The sequence below is a fragment of the Scyliorhinus canicula genome, chromosome 14, assembly GCF_902713615.1.
Source record: "Scyliorhinus canicula chromosome 14, sScyCan1.1, whole genome shotgun sequence".
Classification (NCBI taxonomy): Eukaryota; Metazoa; Chordata; class Chondrichthyes; order Carcharhiniformes; family Scyliorhinidae; genus Scyliorhinus; species Scyliorhinus canicula.
The window spans coordinates 146,085,393-146,105,601 of record NC_052159.1 but is presented as its reverse complement, the minus strand read 5'-3'; the positions used below and the strand labels follow the sequence as shown (position 1 = coordinate 146,105,601).

At 45.6% G+C, this 20,209-nt stretch overlaps 1 protein-coding gene across 3 annotated transcripts in view; it reads right to left on the bottom strand.

The window, feature by feature from the left end:
* Positions 1 to 6,507: 6,507 nt before the first annotated feature.
* The window catches only part of LOC119977810 (Krueppel-like factor 12), a 283,688-nt gene continuing 269,986 nt past the window's right edge, over positions 6,508 to 20,209 (bottom strand). For all 3 annotated transcript variants that reach the window (XM_038819035.1, XM_038819033.1, XM_038819034.1), the window contains one exon: positions 6,508 to 8,035. In XM_038819035.1, coding sequence (XP_038674963.1) covers positions 7,854 to 8,035 — 182 coding nt within the window. In that variant the 3' untranslated portion in view covers positions 6,508 to 7,853. The remainder of the gene's footprint in view (positions 8,036 to 20,209) is intronic.

The following is a 20,209-nucleotide window of genomic DNA, read 5'->3' as shown; positions in this document are numbered from 1 at the left end:
GCATAATTTTTGAGAGATCAATTTCGCCCGACATTCCCTCCTGTTCATTTGGTTGATGCTGCTACTGCCATGGAGCATGCAAGAACCCTTTGTGTGGGATTCAGAAGACCATGTCCATGGCTGTTGATGGAAGGACCCATGTTCCAGGGTGGGTGGAGGTGGATGAGGAGAGAATGCAGAAACAGCCCTTGCATCAATGCACTCAGTCAGAAATTATGAAGGTGTTCTGCAAATACCTTTGTGTTTGGTTCTGAAGTACTTTATAACAAGTCAGTAGTGCTTAAAACAATTAAATAGGTAGTATCTTTTGCACCACTTCATAGCCAAACTACTCTATTGAGTGTTACTCAAAGTAGGGTAAAGCTATGTAGCCCATGCTCGGTCATGGGATTTAGTTGAGCAACTTCCTGGAATTGGCTATTTAGTGACCAGAGGGTGTGCTTGCTATCCTTAGGGTGGTACCTCAAACCTGGAGGATTAGTCGGTGGTCCTTCAGCACTGAAATAGCTCAACACCATCCAGGACAAAGCAGTCTGCTTGATCGGCATCCCATCCTTAAACATTCACTCCCTCCATCGACAATATGTAGTAATGTGCACTGCATACAAGAAGAAAGGCAGAAATTCGCCAAGGCGCCTTCAACAGCAACTTCAAAATCCACAACCTTTACCATCTAGAAAGACCAGGGCAGCAAATGCCAGGGAATATCAAGTTCCCCTCCAAACCACACATCATCATGAGTTGGAACGGTATCACCATTCCTTCACTGGTTGCTGGGTCGAAATCTTGGAACACCCTTTCTAACAGCATGGTGGGTCATGTGCACCGGAGGACTGCAGGGGTTGAAGCAGATGACTCACCACCAGCTTCTCAAGGACTATTGGGGATGGGCGACAAACATCCTGTGAATGAATAAATATTTTCTACCTGCACCTGAGGGTCGTTACATCTAATCTCCTGCCTCCTCTGTGCCTGCTGTTATTGGGAAGCTTCCCCTTTGCCAGCACATGGCTAATTCTCTGAGCAGATCTATTCCAACCGGCCTTCGATCCAGCCATCTTCACTTCAGCTTCTATCTCCGTGCTCCTCGATCCCCAGTGACTCAGAACTCCTTGTGAACCTGAGAAACAGATGTGCGGGCATATTATTTAAATTAACCAACCCTACAGAAACCAGAAGGGTTGACCATCCCCGTAACCTTGACTACACTTCCCTGAGCCGGATATGAGGCATTTAAAAAAAAAAACGATTACCGGCCTGATCATGAAAGTGTCCCCTTTGCCAACTTCTTCCATCATTTATATTGCTTTATTTTAAATGCAATTCGCCAGTAATGGTTAATAAGTTAACAGGATGGGGAGTGAGCTTCTCCCTACTTTGGAGTTCCTCTCGACACTTGAGGCCGAGCATTATTCAGAATGAAGGCAGCTTGCGAGGAAGCATTAGCTATGGATGATTGTTTCCTCGCCATGCTGGCAAAGCACAAGATTTTTCTTTACAGTAACCGATAACTATGGTAGATTCTGTTGCAATAGAGCTTGGACTCGAGGCTTTCATCAAGCTGGAACAGGTTTTGTGCGTGCCTGTGTCCTTACTCCTGATATTTTTGTTGGAGTTTGAGCAAGAACATTTCCCTGTTATCTTTCCGTGAAACACAATATTTGCTTAAGGAGGACTTATACTTTGTTTACTTGCTTAGTTCATTGTTTTCCTATCTTAGAGGTCCCCGCTCTGTTGTTACCGTGCTATATTTGTTCATGTGACAGAATTTGTTGCATGAGGTTAGCTCATTCAGACAGCCTTCCGGATAATTGATCCGTCTCCAATCCTTTCATTTAAATAAAAGAAAAAAATACTGCACATGCCAGAAATCTGAAATAAAAGCAGAAAACGCTGGATTAAAAACTCAGCAGGTCTGGCAGCATCTGTGGAGAGAGGCATAGAGCTAACGTTTCGACTCCAATGCGACGTTTCCTTTTTCAAATGCTGTCTTCTGACTGACTCCCAATGAACTCACAACCGTAGAACGTCCCAAAGTGCTTCGTAGCTCATCTTTGAGGATCAGTCACTATTTGCATTGTAGGAATCACGGCAGACAATTTATGTTGCACAAGCTCCAGGGGCCAGTAACAAAATAATGACCAGATAACCTGTTTTTCTGATTTTTGACTGAGGGATATTGTCCAGGGGAGCATGACGACCCACACCCCCTCCCCCCCACCACCCGGCACTTTGCCCCCCACCCTCAGTGGCAAGCAGCTGCTCGGTTCCCCTTCTCTGGCCTATTTGAAGTCAAGGCACTGTTCCCTTTCTCTTTTCCCCAGACCCCAAAAAACCTGATGGTGTGCGATGTCCTGTCAACACCGACCAATCCTCAATATATGATGGGCGCCTTTATAAAGGCATTAAGGAATGTCAAAGAAACAACTTTAGTCAGAATTTGTTTACCTTGGGTAATAGTTGAAACAAATTGCACAAATGTATTTCAGGGGGCTGGGGGGAGTGGCACTAGATAAACACAAGACAAAAGAATAGGAGGATATTCTGATAATATTTGATGAGCGAGTGTGGGATGCAGGAAGCTTGTGTGGGGCATGACCCAGCTGGGCCAAATGGCCTGATTCCATGCGATAAATATATCTAATTGCCTTCTGCGCTGAAATCAAATTTACTCTAGCCTATGTCTCCGGTTAAAAGGTCTGGAAGAAATATTTTTCTGCACTGCATATCTAGGCTGCTCTCGTCTTACATTGTTCTTTTTTTCCCTTGTTCCTTTGTACCACAGGTCACTACAATAAAAACAGAAAATGTTGGAAATACTCGACAGGGCAGGCAGCTGCTGTGAAGAGAAACATGATGAATCGGCAGAATCTTGTTAAGTTAACAGAGATCTTGATTGCTGGCAGGGGAGCTGGCATGAATCCCACATTGCTTCATTTGGGGAAGTCTTGTGCCACTCAGGCACTTCAAAGGCCAGCATTCCCCAGGTTCAAGGACCCAGTAGGGGGACATAGGACCGGCCCAGTGAGAGCTGCCAGCCAATCAGATGTCATAAGCTTTATTGAATGATAGTACCACTGTGGAGGTGGTGGGTGTTGTCGGCATGACACCCACCTGGTATCGACACTGGATCCCAGGCTACAGATGTTTGGAAAATCCCCTCTGGCGGGAAAGGCAATAAAACCCTTCCCAATGTTAAAGGTGCAATACAAATAAAATTATTGATTTACATACATTAGCAGAACCTGATTACATTGATCTAAGCTTTTCTCTGTGCAGATCACCATTATGATGTCGACACCAACTATGATACCCCAAAGATGTAGAAAAGATACTGTAGATAACAAGGATGTTTAATATGAAGCAGAATGTTTTAAAAAAAAATCTCTTAGATGCACGATGCACTCTGGATCATTATTACCATTTGTGTTAGGCCCCCTTCTGGAATATCCAAATTTTTGAAACTTCAACATTATTTAAACCGCTTCCCTATTATAGAAAGAATACAATACACCGTTAGCAACTTACCCTTCGCTGGAACACAAAGAGGAGATAGCACATTTACTATTCTCCAAAGCAAGGATGAATATTTAAAAAAAGTTTAAGTTAATTAGAATTTGCTAGTTGCACATTTGTGCTTCTGATATGTAAATTTAATCTCACATCGGGTAAGTAATCCAGAGACCCAGGCTCATGCTCTAGCAGTTGGTGAAATTTTAATTCAATCAATGAATCTGGAATATAAAGATAGTCAAGATGCATTCACAAGGTGGCCAAACAGATTGTGCGTAAACCTGCAAATCCTTCCGAACACGTCAATGGCTGGTGGTAAGAGTGGGAGAGACTCCTGGTCAGCCAGGCTTGATGTAGAATGGGGCCCTTCCAGCCAAAAGCCCCCGGCAACAGACCAGCAACCTGTTCTGGGAATTAGATGAGAGTCTGCCTTATTCAGTCATGGTGAACACTGATGATTGTAAAAACCCACCTGATTCACCAACGTCCTTTTAAAAAATTCTTTAGAAATGACTTTTTTTCCAATTAAGGGGCAATTTATCGTGGCCAATTCACCGACCAGGCACATCTTTGGATTGTGGGGGCTAGACCCATGCGGACATGAGGAGAATGTGAAAAATCCACACAGACAGTGACCCGGTGCCGGGATCGCGCGCAGGTCCTCGGCGCCGTGAGGCAGCAGTGCTAACCACTGTGCCGCCCCTGGGAATCTGCCATCTTTACTCAGTCTGGCCTACCTGTGGCTCCAGACTGACGGTGTTGTGATTGACTGTTATCCGTCCCTTGAAATATGGCTGAGCTAACCACTCAACCAAGGGCAATAAGGGCACCAAATGCTGACCTTGCCAACGATGTCCAGATCCCATGAAGGAATAAAGGAAAAGGAACACAAATCTTCCAACATTCCTGCTGTTTGCTCTGACACTCCCAAGAGTTAATTGGATTTGTTACATACAAAAGCAACTTTATTTAACCTTCATGCCTCCATTCATATTTCAGGTAATTACAAATGCATACGTTTAAGGATGTGTACTATATTTCTTCAATTCACAGCTCAGCTCATATGAAAGTTGAATACAGAAACGCAAAGCACTGACGGAGAATTTTCGGGACACATGGAAAACTAAACACTTGTTCATTTTAGTCTTTCAGACGGGGGGCGAAACAGAACGTCCTCGCACAGGATTTCATTACAGGGACTCCCTTTACGTTTCTGGGTGATACCATCATTTTACAGTAAGATGAAAAGCTCTGGATATATTTACAATACATACATTGTACATAAATACAAGAACAACACTTACATAAATGTTAATAAACGTGTCACATACTTATTGCCTGAACTAAATAGTGTACAAAGACCGAGAAAAGGGGAAATCTTCTTCAGGAGATTCATAAAATGGGGTCCACTCCTAAAGAAGAAACCACTGGGGTTTAAAAACTATTGCAGGATTTATGCAAGTCCTTTCATAAATCAGCCAATTTGTATCATTTATTTGCAAAATTCACTGGGTACACCTTAGAACTAAAAGTGAGAAAAGCCTTCCAATTTAGTTTTCCCCCCAAAGCTATTTACAGTCTATGTAAAACTATGACTCTCAAAATACTTTGAACTTTCACATATAATACATTATATTTAAAATAGATGTCCTAACTAGTACAGTAAAATATCAGAATGGTTTTTGAGAGCTCGGATGATAATCCCTGTATAAATCTTTTTTTTTTCTTCTTAACTGAGGCTAATTCAAAGTGCAAGACGTTGTGTGTCTTTGTGCCTTTCGAAAGGAGCTGGTCACTTTTAAGGGCAGTATCCACCTTCAAGAAATCGTACTTCCAAGTCCTGGACGTTAAGCCGCAGCGTCCAATCTTGGCTTTCACGGATCTTTTTTTGTTTTCTCTGCACAAAATGTTTTGTTAGTAAGTTCAGATTGCGAGGTCGACCCACGTTTCATAAAACACTTAACAGTTTAATTAAGGTACATTACGAAATTACGCAGAGTGGGTATTTTCACAGTTTCGCAAGATCGGCTGCCATTGAGGCAACCTGTGGAGTTTGGGGAGAGAGAGAGAGAGAGAGAGAGAATAAAGATGCCAAAGCGAATGACTCAGTCTGTTCTGAAGTCAGGTTCTATGAAGGCCAACTGTTTACTCCTCAAAGAATACTGCCCTGTGAGGGGGTGAGGGTGGGGGTGGGGGGGGGGGGGGGGGGGGGGGAGGGGGTTTAATACTTTCAACGTTATTGACAATTTGTGCAACACAAGAATGAACTCGGTACTATTAGTATTCCAATTTCACATTTGTACAAGCATGTTGCCTCGACGAGAAGACAAGTAGAAATCAGCATATCAGAAGAAAGAGACCGCCCACTCTCCCTTTCTTTCTTCTTCATGTGATAAAACGTCACATTAATCGGGTTAGAAGATGCTACTGGCAGGCTTCAAATACCAATAAGTACAGCTCTGCGCTGTGTTTATCAGTCTTTTTTGATTTTTTTTTTTCCCCTACAAATATTGCTGTCTCAAGCAGATGAGTGGAATGAGCTGTCATCTACTGTACATCTGACTTTGAAAAGTAGTTTTGAACCAGTCAAGAAAATATGGATAAACACTCATAGAAAACTCGTATGGTTTCCCTCAAAAGCGAGGTGAAAGAGTTTAACTGTGCCTGTGATTAAGACAGTGATTGCTTAAAGAAGCGTACTCCACGCAAGAGACATTATCATTCACTGAAACCCAGCAAAATAGACCTTAGCTCTTACTTAACTAACAAATTATTGTTGGCTGTTTCCCTGTTAAGTAAAAAGGAATCTAATTCATGCACTTCTATTCTGTACAATAATACATTGCAATATAAAAACTCTTAGTAATGACTGAAGCTCTGGAGAAGTGGTAGAAAATCCTTCACTGGTAATCTTCAGCTAACTAATGAAATTCTCATTTCTTCCCGTCACCGCTGCCTATCATCAGCAGAACCTCTTCCTATTTTCACCTTGCGTTTCGTGTTGAGTATTGTGTGTTCCGCTGGACGGTGCCGGAAACCAACAGAAGGGAAATTATGCACAATTCTGTGTGGTTCGAATGCTACAGTCATGACCGATAACCTGGTAGGAGATCATCACACCACAGCATCAACCAAAGTCGAACAAATAGAAAGACTTGGATTCTACGTGTAGATTAAGAATCCCGCTATATGCTGCCCATACTGTTATTATTGGAGGCCTGCGAAACACTGCACTTAATACTAAATTGCTTTTGAATAATATTGAGCCATTGTTAGCTCCATTTTTATGTCATCATTCTACCAGATGCTATTTTCTGATGGAATTACGATTGAAACAAAATAAGGTGTCAGGTATTTACGATAGCCCATCGAATGTGATTAAAAACTAGAATAGACCCACAGGCTTCTAACATCGTCTCACAAAAAAAAAACCACATTCCTAATGTGCACAGAGTTTGTTCACATTCTTCTTTGACACTATGTGATAAACCCCTACGTAACTTATCGGAAAGAAAAACTGGACTAATGTGGCTACAGTGAGAAATGCACAAATCCCGGTGAGTGCAGTCATGCAGGATCGCTGGAAAAGCGTAAGCACCAAGTTATAGCGTACTGTGGTGTACAACAAATTACCGAAGCTGTACTGCCTCTCTATTGCCACCCCCCCCTCTCCCACCCCACCCCCAGTGTATTTCTGTGAGCCAGTAGAGATGGCTGCAGCTGAAGTAATTGTTCAACAAAGGGAGGGGTTTTGATTGATTCTGCTGCAGCATAGCGACGTGTCCATCGTGATCCAAGACACTGGCACTGACGTACAATTCACTTCATCAGGTACGGACCATGTTATCCTCCATGCACCGGCTCTTTAGGGCAAGGAAAGTATACTCTGTTGCTGCGTTGAGGTCAGTACAAGGCAGAGCTTTCTGAACTAGTACAGGAAAAAGTGGGACTAGAAATGATGGGTTAAACTAAGTTCTGAACTAACACTCACCCCTAAATACCGCCCCCATTGCTATAGTTTCATCCAGTAGCTGAAGAATTGTAGTAAAGACAAATTGATTTAAAATGAGAACTATTAAAAAAAAAATGCACCAACTCATTATGAATAGCCTTGGAGAAGAACACAGGCCAAACTGAAACAATATAATTGCTAAATCACCGACAGCTGGTTTTGACTGTCAGCAGTGGGAAAGATTAGAGTGTTCTTTATCCTTTTTCTCCTTTTGAACGATTGGAGATGTCTCCTCCATCAATACTCTTGATAATTCAGCCCAGCTGAATTCAGGGGAGGGATTTGGAAGAGATCCTGCTCTGGTGCTCCACGGTTCTTCAAAACACTTTCAAACCAGCATGTGTCTCCGGCGATGCAGCGCCAGATGATCAGAGCGTGAGAAACTGCGGTCACAGTCTGCACACTTGAAGGGTTTTACACCCGTGTGCTTGCGGTAGTGCCTCGTGAGTTCATCCGAGCGAGCAAATTTCCACGTACAGCCTTCCCATGTGCATTTGTAAGGTTTCTCACCTAAACGTAAGCAATAAAAAGAGGCAAATTAAAATTAATGGGAACATTTTTCTGGAACTGTCTATGTCTATCGAGGTGGAAGCAATTTTCATAAACACACAGTTCAATTGAACAACATCCTCTTGTCACTGGTGAAGACCATCCCACTGCAAAGTAAAAAAACAATCCAGTAATTCTGATATCAAAATCATTATCAGAATATATCAGAGAAAGAAACTCATAGAAGGAAGGCCATTCGGACCATCATAAGTGTGCCAGCTCTTTTAAAGAGCTTTAAAATCAGTCCTGCTCCCCTATTGTTTCCTCATAGCTTCTACATTTTTCCAAGTATTTATCCCGATTGAATGCTACAGAAAGAGGCCATTTGGCCCATCCTGCCTATGCTGGCTCTCTGTAAGAGCAATTCGCCTAGTTTCACTCCTCCACCTTCTCCCCATAGACCTGCATATCTTTCGTCTTCAGGCAATGACCCAAATCTCTTTTGAAAGCTTTGATTGAATCAGCCCCCACCACACTCTCGGTCAGTGCGTTCCAGATCCTAACCACTAGCTACGCAAAGAAATTGCCCCTCATGTCAAGATTGGCTCTTTTGCCAATCACCTAAAATCTGTGCCCTCTGGTTCTTGATCCTTCCACCAATGGGGACAGTTTGTCCCTATCGACACTATCCAGACTCCCCATGATTCTGAACATCACTATAAAATCTGATCAAATCAAACGGGATTGAATTCTCTTCCACCACTCTTTCAGGCAGGTCTCCCAGAGGATAACAAGTTGTTGTGTTTCAAATAAAAAAATATCCTCCCCTGCCGACTCTTCTGTCAATTATCTTCAATCGATGCTGTCCGATTACAATGTCGATGAAAACAATCATGCTTCATTTTCAAAAGGGTTGCCAACTAATTTATCACTAAATGCTGCTACAATTCTTAATCCAGAATACAGCAGCGGGATTCCCGGCCTCCTAGCCGCGTGCTTCCCGGTGGCCTGCCGTTCGCTGGTGGCCGGATTCTTTGCTCCCGTCGCTGCCAAAGGGAATTCCGATTGAGTCCTTTATTATTTATATTGTCACAAGTAGGCTTACATTAACACTGCAATGAAGTTACTGTGAAAAAGCCCTGCTCGCCACACTATGGCGCCTGTTCGGTTACACAGAGGGAGAATTCAGCATGTCCAATTCACCTAACAAGCAGTGGGAGGAAAGCCGAGCACCCGGAGGAAACCCACACAGACACGGGGAGAACGTGCAGACTCCGCACAGACAATGACCCAAGCCGGGAATCGAACCTGGGATTCTGGCGCTGTGAAGCCACAGTGCTACCGTGCCGCCTACGCTGTTGGGAAATGCGTAGTCTGGTGGGATTAGAGAATCCCGCCTTCGGGGAACGGCGAGAGAATTCTGGCCCAGATCGACTGAACAGGGGTTCTCAAACCTTTTCTTTCTGAGGGCATGTTAAACAGACATGTGATTCAATAGCCACTGGATAGAGGGAGGGGAGGGGAGGGGAGAGGCAGCTGGGAGAATTATCTCAATCTTGGTGACAAGGTAATCCAGGTGTTCATTTCACTTGGAAAGAGTTAAGGTGGGGGAGACACTGGAGAGGCGTTTAAGAATTATGGAGTGAATGGTTGGTAATCCAAAAGACTAATTTAATTCATGCAACAGGGAGAAGGAACCTCTTGCAGCATTCATTTATTAATATATTTTTTGGGAACACAGTTACCTTGTGTAATTTATTCTGCTTCTTTTTGCTAGTTTATCTCTTCTTCACTCCTGCTCGCCACTGATTCAGTTTGGCACACGTTAATTAATTAATTGACCAGTCAATTGATCAGCACTGATATCTCTTCAATGCTTTTCACTCTTGGAGGTCTCAGGAAGATTTACTGTAGTATTTAGGGTGTTTGGGGTTGAAAGGGTTAATGTGTGAGGCTGCAGGAACAGTACCGCCCACATGATGTGAGACGCACATGACCAAGAGGGGAGAGGGAAACAATGCCTTAGGCTAAGTAACAGCGAGTCATGTATATCTGCACGCAATTCTGTTCATCCAATAAACCAGTTATAGCTCAGATATACAAAATCTCAGCAATCATTCCTGAACCAGTCACAACCAACCATACGTCATGGCAGCAGCTGTGAGGGACTGCCATGCCTCTGACAACCAACTTTATCGATGTTTGCGTCTGACCTGTCAGAGGCGTCAAAACTGACGACTTCGGTAATACAGTTGAAAATCTCCAAAGGTGCTCTATAGAAGATATGGAGGCACAGAGAGGGAGGAAAATCAACTGTTCAGCTTATAAAGGGCTGCATCACAGCACATGGTGATCATTAAAAGAATCTTGATCCAGCAGCAGAGTCAGTGGACCTAATTCCCTCATGGCAGACTGGTACAAAAGGTGAAGTCACACGGGATCAGAGGTGAGCTGGCAAGGTGGATACATAAGAACATAAGAACTAGGAGCAGGAGTAGGCCATCTGGCCCCCCGAGCCTGCTCCGCCATTCAATGAGATCATGGCTGATCTTTTGTGGACTCAGCTCCACTTTCCGGCCCGAACACCATAACCCTTAATCCCTATATTCTTCAAAAAACTATCTATCTTTACCTTAAAAACATTTAATGAAGGATCCTCAACTGAACATAGATTCACAACCCTTTGGGTGAATAAGTTCCTCCTAAACTCAGTCCTAAATCTACTTCCCCTTATTTTGAGTCTATTTCCCCTAGTTCTACTTTCACCCGCCAGTAAACTGGCTAGGTCATAGAAGGCAGAGAGTAGCAATGGAAGGGTGCTTTTCTGATTGGAGGGCTGTGACTAGTGGTGTTCCACAGGGATCAGTGCTGGGACCTTTGCTGTTCGCAGTATATATAAATGATTTGGAGGAAAATGTAACTGGTCTGATTAGTAAGTTTGCGGACGACAAAGGTTGGTGGAATTGCGGGTAGCGATGAGGACTGTCAGAGGATACAGCAGGATTTAGATTGTTTGGAGACTTGGGCGGAGAGATGGCAGATGGAGTTTAATTTGGATAAATGTGTGGTGATGCATCTTGGAAGGTCTAATACAGGTAGGGAATATACAGTGAATGGTAGAACCCTCAAGAGTATTGACAGTCAGAAAGATCTTGGTGTACAGGTCCACAGGTCACTGAAAGGGGCAACACAGGTGGAGAAGGAAGTCAAGAAGGCATATGGCATGCTTGCCTAGTTGACCGGGGCATTGAGTATAAAAATTGGCAAGTCATGTTGCAGCTGTATAGAACCTTAGTTAGGCCACACTTGGAGTATAGTGTTCAATTCTGGTCGCCACACTACCAGAAGGATGTGGAGGCTTTAGAGAAGGTGCAGAAGAGATTTACCAGGGTGTTGCATGGTATGGAGGGCATTAGCTATGAGGAGCGGTTGAATAAACTCGGTTTGTTCTCACTGGAATGAAGAAGGTTGAGGGGCGACCTAATAGAGGTCTACAAGTTTATGAGGGGCATAGACAAAGTGGATAGTCAGAGACTTTTTCCCAGGGTAGAGGGGTCAATTACTAGGGGTCATAGGTTTAAGGTGCGAGGGGTAAGGTTTCGAGATGTACGAGGCAAGTATTTTACACAGAGGGTAGTGGGTGCCTGGAACTCGCTGCGGGTGGAGGTGGTGGAAGCAGGGACGATAGTGACGTTTAAGGGGCATCTCGACAAATGCATGAATAGGATCGGAATAGAGGGATACTGATCCCGGAGGTGCAGAAGATTTTAGTTTAGATGGGCAGCATGGTCGCCGCAGGCTTGGAGGGCCGAAGGGCCTGTTCTTGTGCTGTACTTTTCTTTGTTCTTTGTTCTAGCGGTGATTGAGGAAGGGTGAGCAAACCTTGAAAAAGGCTCAATATCTTCAATTTAGTGGTGCAATTAGCAGGGCAAATTGGGCAAGCTGGGCGAATGCCATTTTTCATGAGCAAGGGTTTCAATACACCCCGCAGCCTGGATCCAAAGTCAGTGCGATTATGCCCGGGCTGCAGAGGGATGCAAGATGAGTAAATTTCACTTTCAAGTATTTTGCAATTGAAGGGAGCAGGTCTTACAGCAAGTCCTGACCTGCTCTGTGAACAACCAATTTTGATGTCAATTAGATAGCTGGTTGTCATCGTTCCAAATGACCCTTCAGATCAGTAGCTTCTTATCTCCTGGAGATCATGACTTGCTAGCGATCCGCCTGAGAACTTTCACAAATTCAAGGCTCACATTCAAATTCAAGGGGCTGGTTTAGCTCACTCAGCTAAATCGCTGGCTTTTAAAGCAGACCAAGCAGGCCAGCAGCACGGTTCGATTCCCGTACCAGCCTCCCCGGACAGGCGCCGGAATGTGGCGACTAGGGGCTTTTCACAGTAATTTCATTTGAAGCCTACTCGTGACAATAAGCGATTTTCATTTCATTTCATTTTTTTCACATTTCTAGACCTGTGATTGAAAAGATGATCACTGGCACTTAAATTATTTCCTTGTACCTGGTGTGTCTTTTCTTTATGTCTCTTTGCAATATTACAAACCTTACTTCTGTCAGTGAGTATTCAGATTCATAAAAAGTCATAATGGTCATAAAATATATACTGTAATGTAGCCATTATGCACGACTTCGTTATTTTAAAGCATTTTTATGATAAACCAAATGGTTGCAGAAAGTTCAAGAAGAGCACAGTCCACACCTGAACCTTCAAGCAGAAACTGGATCAATTCATTGAGACGTGCCTGAAAACTGTTCTATTCTGCTTCACATGATGAGTTTTTGTTTAACTAATGACTTTGGCAAAATAGAGCAATGTGGTTATTGTCCAACTGTTGAGTGTAAGACTCACAACGCCTTGTACTTATGCTCCAAACTGGAGGGGATTGCTGGAGTAAGGGAAAGAGTTATAGGGAGGGCTTGCAAGAAGGGAATTTGATTTGCAGGTCAAACAAGATGTGGAGACAGTCATAGAGCGTATCTGATTCTGCCTTGTCAAAGCTTTTGTGGATTTGCAAGAAACAGACCAGGAGGAAATGTCTGCTGATCAAAATAGCCCATCTTGTATTTGAAAGCTTTTTGCTCAAAAACGTCTTAGTCTGGTGCTATGTCCCCATAGCTTCACTTCCTAGATCCCCTACTCCAAAAATACATTTCTGTGTTCCTCCTTGAAGGGGTCGCGATCAAAAAAAAACTTGAGAATCCAGTTATTTCATTATTGCGACATCTTAAAACAGTGTCAATTAAACACTTCATTATTTCATCCTGCGACACGCCATAGGCTTCTAGGTAATTATAATCCCTCTAGATAAATTTACTTATTATTAGTATGAATCAGAAAGTGGTATTTTCTACCTTTGGAGAGGACAAGTGTGCAGGTAGCAAGCGGCAAATCACTTAGAAATTGGTCCCAGTCGCAACGCGGATGCACTTAATGGGGAAGTGGATAGATACATGAGGGAGAAAGGAATGGAAACATTTATCGATAGGGTGGAATGAAGTAGGTTGGGAGGAGGTTCATGTGGAGCATCAATTGTAGCACAGATCAGCTGGGCTGAACAGCCCACATCTGTGCTGTAAATTCTATATGATGTATCAGGGTGAAAGTTTCAGATTGTAGAAGGCACGATTTTATTTATGGAAAATGAAAGTTGCTTTGAGTGAGCATTTTTCTTCTTCTTCCCTGCTCCTAGAAAGTCATGAACTGCTCTGGGACCCTGAATTGTCCTTTCTGCCAATTGAGGATATTGATAACTCTTGCTGCAACCCTGTCTCAGGAGAAATCTTTTCTAATGTTATTATCAGGGCGGCACACTGGTTAGCACTGTTGCTTCACAGCACAAGGGACCTAACTTCGATTCCCGGCTTGGGTCACTTTCTGTGCGAAGTCTGCAGGTTCTCCCCGTGTCTGCGTGGGTTTCCTCCGGGTACTCCGGTTTCCTCCCACAAGTCCCGAAAGACGCGCTGTTAGGTGAAGTAGACATTCTGAATTCTCCCTCCGTGTACTCCCGGAACAGGCGACGGAATGTGGCGACGAGGGGCTTTTCACAGCAACTTTATTGTAGTGTTAATGAAAGCCTACTTGTGACACTAATAAGGATTATTATTATTTTCAAGGAAATTCTTCGTGACCAGCCTACCAAATGAATCCAGTTCAAGGATATCTTGAGGGGTCACCCAGAGAGCCAAGTTGGCCAAAACAAACGATCAATAACGGGGGTGGGGGGGCTGTTGGAAGAGAAAAATTCACAGTTTCAGGCAACCAGGGAGATTTGTAAGCAGATTCTGGGCCAGAACTTGCAAGGAGTGGTAATCCCAAATGGGTTATTGCTCTGTCCCTTCCTACTTACCTTACTGAGGAACTGAATCTTCCTCGACCGGCATTCCGACCCAGGCCCAGTGAGAAATGTGCTGGGCAACAGGTTCCTGTGCCATTCATTACTGAGCAACTGTATCGAGGGATGTGAAGCCATGCTCTCTTTTCCTGTCACTACATGCCTTAAAACAGGTACGTTTAAAGGTCCCTGAGTTTAAAAACTATTTTGAGAAGTCGTGGAGAAAGCAGGTGTATAAGATAAAGTGATTAGGGTCAGGGTGGGGCTGGGGGTTGGTGCAGGGGTGTAGGACAGGTCAGGAGATTAGGTAGTTATGAATTTGGGTGCGCAGCAAGAGGTCAGGAGGGTTGTTGAGAGATACAGGGGCTGGATCCTCCGTTTTGGAGACTAAGACCCCATGCCGGCGTGAAAACGGTGGTCTTTAACGCCAGGAATACTGGCGCAAAACAGCCAGCGATTCACCATTTTGCTGGGGGCTAGCAGGGAGACAGCGTCGAGCTGCCGATACGGCCCTGAGCATTTCCGGTTCCGTAGCCGCGCATGCGCAAGGCGGCGGCCTGCAGCGGCCACACCGTGTTTCATGGCTGACTCAGCCCACGGACCCCGACCGGAAAAGTAGTGCCCCTCCCTCTCGGCCGTTCATGCGCCTTGGACTGCTCACCCACAGTGCCCCCAGCCCCGAATGAAGCCCCCCCCCCCCGCCCAGGGATTGGCCCTCCCCCGACTGTGGCGGCGCCGGACTGAGAGCGCAGCCGCCACGCGAGGTTCCTGGAAGGTGTGAGCACACATAAGCCATGGCGTCGGGAATTCGGCCGGTCTGGGACGGAGCATCACGAGGCAGGCCTCAGGCAATGGCCCGAGGTGACAGATACTCGGCTCGGCGCACTCCTAGAGTATGCCGCATTTCAGGGGGCGGAGAATACAAAAAACGTCGCCGCTGCCGAAATTGGCGGCAAAACAGATTCTCCGCCCTGTCGCCGAACGCGATTTCGGTGTCGGGGAGCGGTGAATCCAGCCCAAAGGGTGGGATTTACCGGCTGCTCACGCCGGCGGGAATCTCCGATCCCATGCCCGCACACGGGTTTCCTGGCGAAGAGGGGTGCTGTCAATGGGAAATCCCGTTGACAACAGTTGGACCGGTAGATCCCGCTGGAGGGCCGCCTCCCTCGCCGAAAAACACACGGCGGGGTGTTCGGTAAATCCTGCCCATAGTGAGGGTTCAGGGAAAGGGGGGCGATGGGGAGAGGACGGCTGTCTCAGTACTATAGTTACCAAAGACTTAGAGGTGGTTTTAATTCTTCTAACTTTGCATGGGCAACTGTTCTGTTAAGGGAGTCAAAATCATCCAAAGCCTCTGATTTAAATCAGAATATGGGATGATTCCCAGTGCAGAGCCAATGCTGAATGGACGTTTCTCAGGCAATTCCTGTACAGTCTTTTTTTGGGGGGAACTTCAGGAGATCCTCTGGAATATCTTCTTGGACACGTGGGATGGGCTATGACCACATAGAGGTCAGATGTCTGAACCAATATAAAAATTCATTGTGGGGCGGGGGGGGGGATATTCCGTGGGTACATTAGCAAGTGGCGCGATTTGGAATGGCCCATTGAATCGGGTGTTGGTCAAAATATTGATCCTGCGCTGGGCGTCAAACCCATTACGAGTCCCCCGCCCCACCTGACCCGATGGGTTTCCCACGCAGATCCGGCAGATAGGAAAATGCTAAATCCTCAACTGCATTCATTTGAGTGCAATTATTGGCTAGGAGGCCCCTTGATGAGTTTGCCCCATTATCCTGCAGGCCACTGCTAACCTTCTGCCGATGACCCCTTGGGTTCGGAATGATAAAGACGGCAAGCGGGAAAACATGGAGGCTCATTGGGGGCCACCCTTTGCTTTCTTTTAATGTGCGGTAGGCAGCAAAGGGTCAGCCAGTGTCCTGGATCAATTTTGATGAGAGGTGTGGCGGGGGAGCTAACATGAGATTGGGGCCAAGAAGCAGCAATGGGCATCACCAAAGATTACCCACCTTGTGCCCAACTCTTCTGATGCCGTGTTGCGTAAATTTGGAGAAGGATTTCAGAGGAAGACGCAGCTGTGATGTATGAGGTTTTGCAACTGACACCCAGACATTCAAGACTGATATATTGCCGTGGTGAAGCTGAGTAACTTCTGAGTTGCTGTCTAGGTCACACACGAATGCAACTTGAATCTTGGCTGCCTGAGCTGAATTTTGAAACTGGCAATGCTATGGTCTAATGTTAAATTCAATTCATTAAAGGGTTAACTGTCAAGGCAGCCAGCGCTGATTATCCAGAATACCAAACCAGCAGTTTGAATTAAATCCCAACCACGGTTGCTTAATGTGCATCAGTGGGAGGCTGGTTATGTAAACCTGAACCACGTCATACTCACAACGGTGAGTGCATGTTTATATTGATAGTAACTTACATCTTGATTGTTTTCCATAATGAAGGAGCATCAGGAAATTGGTTATATTTATTGTGAAAACTATATAGTGTTCATCTATTTTGACATAAATAAATCATGATGTGGAGATGCCGGCGTTGGACTGGGGTGAGCACAGTAAGAAGTCTTACAACACCAGGTTAAAGTCCAACAGGTTTGTTTCAAACACGAGTTTCGGAGCACTGCTCCTTCCTCAGGTGAATGATAAATAAATCAGTTTATGATTCGATGCTACGCCTTGTCTTGAAGTCGTGTTCAATGAAGATTCATGTGATACGTTGTAGTAGCCGTTATATGTAGAAGGCTGTTCCCTGATTTTCCTCGCTCTGCCATTGGCGGTTATGCCTGCAGCTGCCTAGGTCCTAAACGCTCGAGATTCCCACCCTGATGATCTCCCCACGTTTCCTCAAAGATGGTCCTCAAAACCTATCTCTTTGTCCAAGCATTTGGTCGCCTGTCCTAATATCTCCTCCCGGTATCGAATTTTGGTGGTTAATGCTGCTGTGAAGTGTCTTATGCTTTACCATGTTAATGTGCTACACAGGCACAATTTGTTTTTACTATCCTTGGGCCATGCTGTTTAATTAGATTGGAACAGAAGAAAGTGCACTCTGGACCACATGGGGAGTGAGAGCTGCCCACACCGGCCACTGAATCTGCGAGGGTATCTGGCATTCGAAAAGCAAAACTGATGACCCAATCTATCTCTGCAGCCACGTAAGGTTTGTTGTAAGATGTTAGGCATAGTTTGATAGGCGTTCGTAGTCTCAGGTAGTTCAACAGTGAATGTTTATTCAAAGCTATATGGATAGGTATAGTAAAGGTCCAGGCTAGGAGCTGCCTCCATGCTTGCTTCTGCACACAGCTCTATCCAACACAACACTGACCCCCTAGGTGCAGGTCATGTGTTCTCTTACATCATTGTGAGGACATCGTTGCATTCAGTCTCATCATAACCCTTTATGTGTCAAACTGTTATACTGCAAGGCTGGATACTGATGAGTTCACTCATCTCATCCCACGTACTCTAGTGGCGAGAATTTTCACGCTCCCCGCCGTGCGTTTCACAGCAGTGGAGGCAGCCCGCCATTGAGATATTCCGGATCTGCCGTTGTCAATGAGTTTTCCCATTGAATGCATCCCGTGTAGTAGGGATGCACCATCGGTCGGACTGGAAGCTCCGGCCTGTGTGAATGGCTGGAAAGTTCCATCCTAGAGGGACTTTAGTCTGCAATGAACATGGGAATGAGAAATGGCATTTCCCCTGTCAAACAAAGAAGTCGCCGTTTCCTGCAGACTCGCTTGCTGGCTTTCTTTAATAATATCAAACATGCTCACATTTTGTGTTTTCTGTTGTATTAAATTTGTTCAAGGCATTGCTTAATTTAATGTAAAGTGAAGCGGGGAAAAGTCACCACAGCAACAGAGGCTATAGCAACACGACAATGGCACGGAAACAAACCTGGTTAATCCTTTGCATTTCAGTGACCCTAAATATGTTTCTTCCTGTTAATGTCGGCATCAGTTTCCAAATCCTATCCTTTCATTTCGGGGGCAGGGATGAAGGAGGCCTATAACGTCAATTCATTGGTCTTGCTTGGGGAATCAGCTCAAGGCCTACATTCCATAGAAATAAACTTTTATTGCCAGAAGCCTGGGTAGTAAGACAACAAATGTCAGCATGCTAAAAAAAACCATGTCCTGCGGGACACGCATCCCATCTGCAATGAGAATTTACACAGCCAGGTTTAACCTTGAGCAGGTTCCGTACAAGAGCGCCAACCAGGTGAGAATAAATTAGGTTTGACAAAGAAAGGAACCTGTTTATGCAGCGTCTTTTCACATCTTTACAGTTGTCTCAAAGCCGGTTGTCTTGTTATGAATTACTTTGCTGTAAATTGAATAGTTTGGAAGCAATCACAAAACTATCTCACATAAACAGGCAGTTAATCTCTTTTCGATGGAGGTGTGTGATGGAGAATATTAGCCAAAACACAAACAATTTCTTGCTCTCCTTTCCATTAGTGTCAAGTGACCTTTCAGTGTCCAGCTTATTGGAAACTGGAGTTAAGTGCTTCATCTGAAGACGAGGCAATGTGGTAACGCAGCGCTCCCTCACATTACACCGCACGTCACGTTTTGTGCTTTGGGTCAGGAGTGGGGCTCAAACCCTCTACCTTCCCAGTAAGAGTGCCACTCTCGTGCCAACCTCTCAAAATGTTGCAGTTGTAGGCACGGCTGAAGATCTCTCTTGTTTTGCTGTGTGTCAAAGAGACTTGTATGACATGATAAACAGCTCCATTTGAGCTCACATTGAGGGGCTAGGCCCGCGCCGGAGTGGTTCCCGCTCCGCCGGCTGGCGTGAACGGCCTTTGGCGCCACGCCAGCCAGGGCCGAAAGGACTTCGCCGGCCGGCGTAAGTCCGCGCATTCGCCGGAGCGTTAGCGGCTGCTGACGTAATCCCAGCGCATGCGCAGGGGAGGGGGTCTCTTCCGCCTCCACCATGGTGAAGACCATGGCGAAGGCGGAAGAAAAAGAGTGCCCCACGGCACAGGCCTGCCCTCCGATTGGTGGGCCCCAATCGCGGGCCAGGCCACCGTGGGACACCCCCCCGGGGTTAGATCGCCCCGCGTCCTCCCCCAGGATCCCGGCGCCTGCCCATGCCGCCTGCTCCCGCCGGTAAGGTAGGTGGTTTAATCCACGCTGGCGGGAGAGGGTTGACAGCGGCGGGACTTCGGCCCAGCGCGGGCCGGAGAATCGCGCCGCCCCGGTCGGCGGGCCCCCCGTGGCGATTCTCCGGCCCGCGCTGGGCCGAAGTCCTGCCACTGTCAACCCTCTCCCGCCGGCGTGGATTAAACCACCTACCTTACCGGCGGGAGCAGGCGGCGAATCTCTGGTAGCGGAGAATCCGGGACACGGCGGGGGCGGGATTGACGCCGGCCCCGGGCGATTCTCCGACCCGGCGGGGGTCGGAGAATCCCGCCCAAGGTGCGTTCACTAACCTGCTTCCTCGTAAATTGAAAAGACCTCACTGCGACCCTTTGCTTATGGTACAATAATCTTCACACAAAGGGTTAATAAAAATGACCAAAGAGTCCAAACGAGTAGACTTTGAGTGAGCAAAACAGTAAATCCACTCACACATCAATTGAAAGTATTGCTTAATTGATTGAGTCACCTGGCTATCAAAATAGTGCGACTTAGTCATCGAAGTTCTCTCATCAGTGCAACTATTGGGTGGAAAAATGTGCTTTTGAATTGCTAATGATTACTGGAACTATAGATGATGTGATACGCTGGGTGTTAATGGATTAAAACAAGCATTATTTAGATTCCTTTCAGCAAAGAGGTCAAGGGAGAGCGAGGCGAGAGACGGTT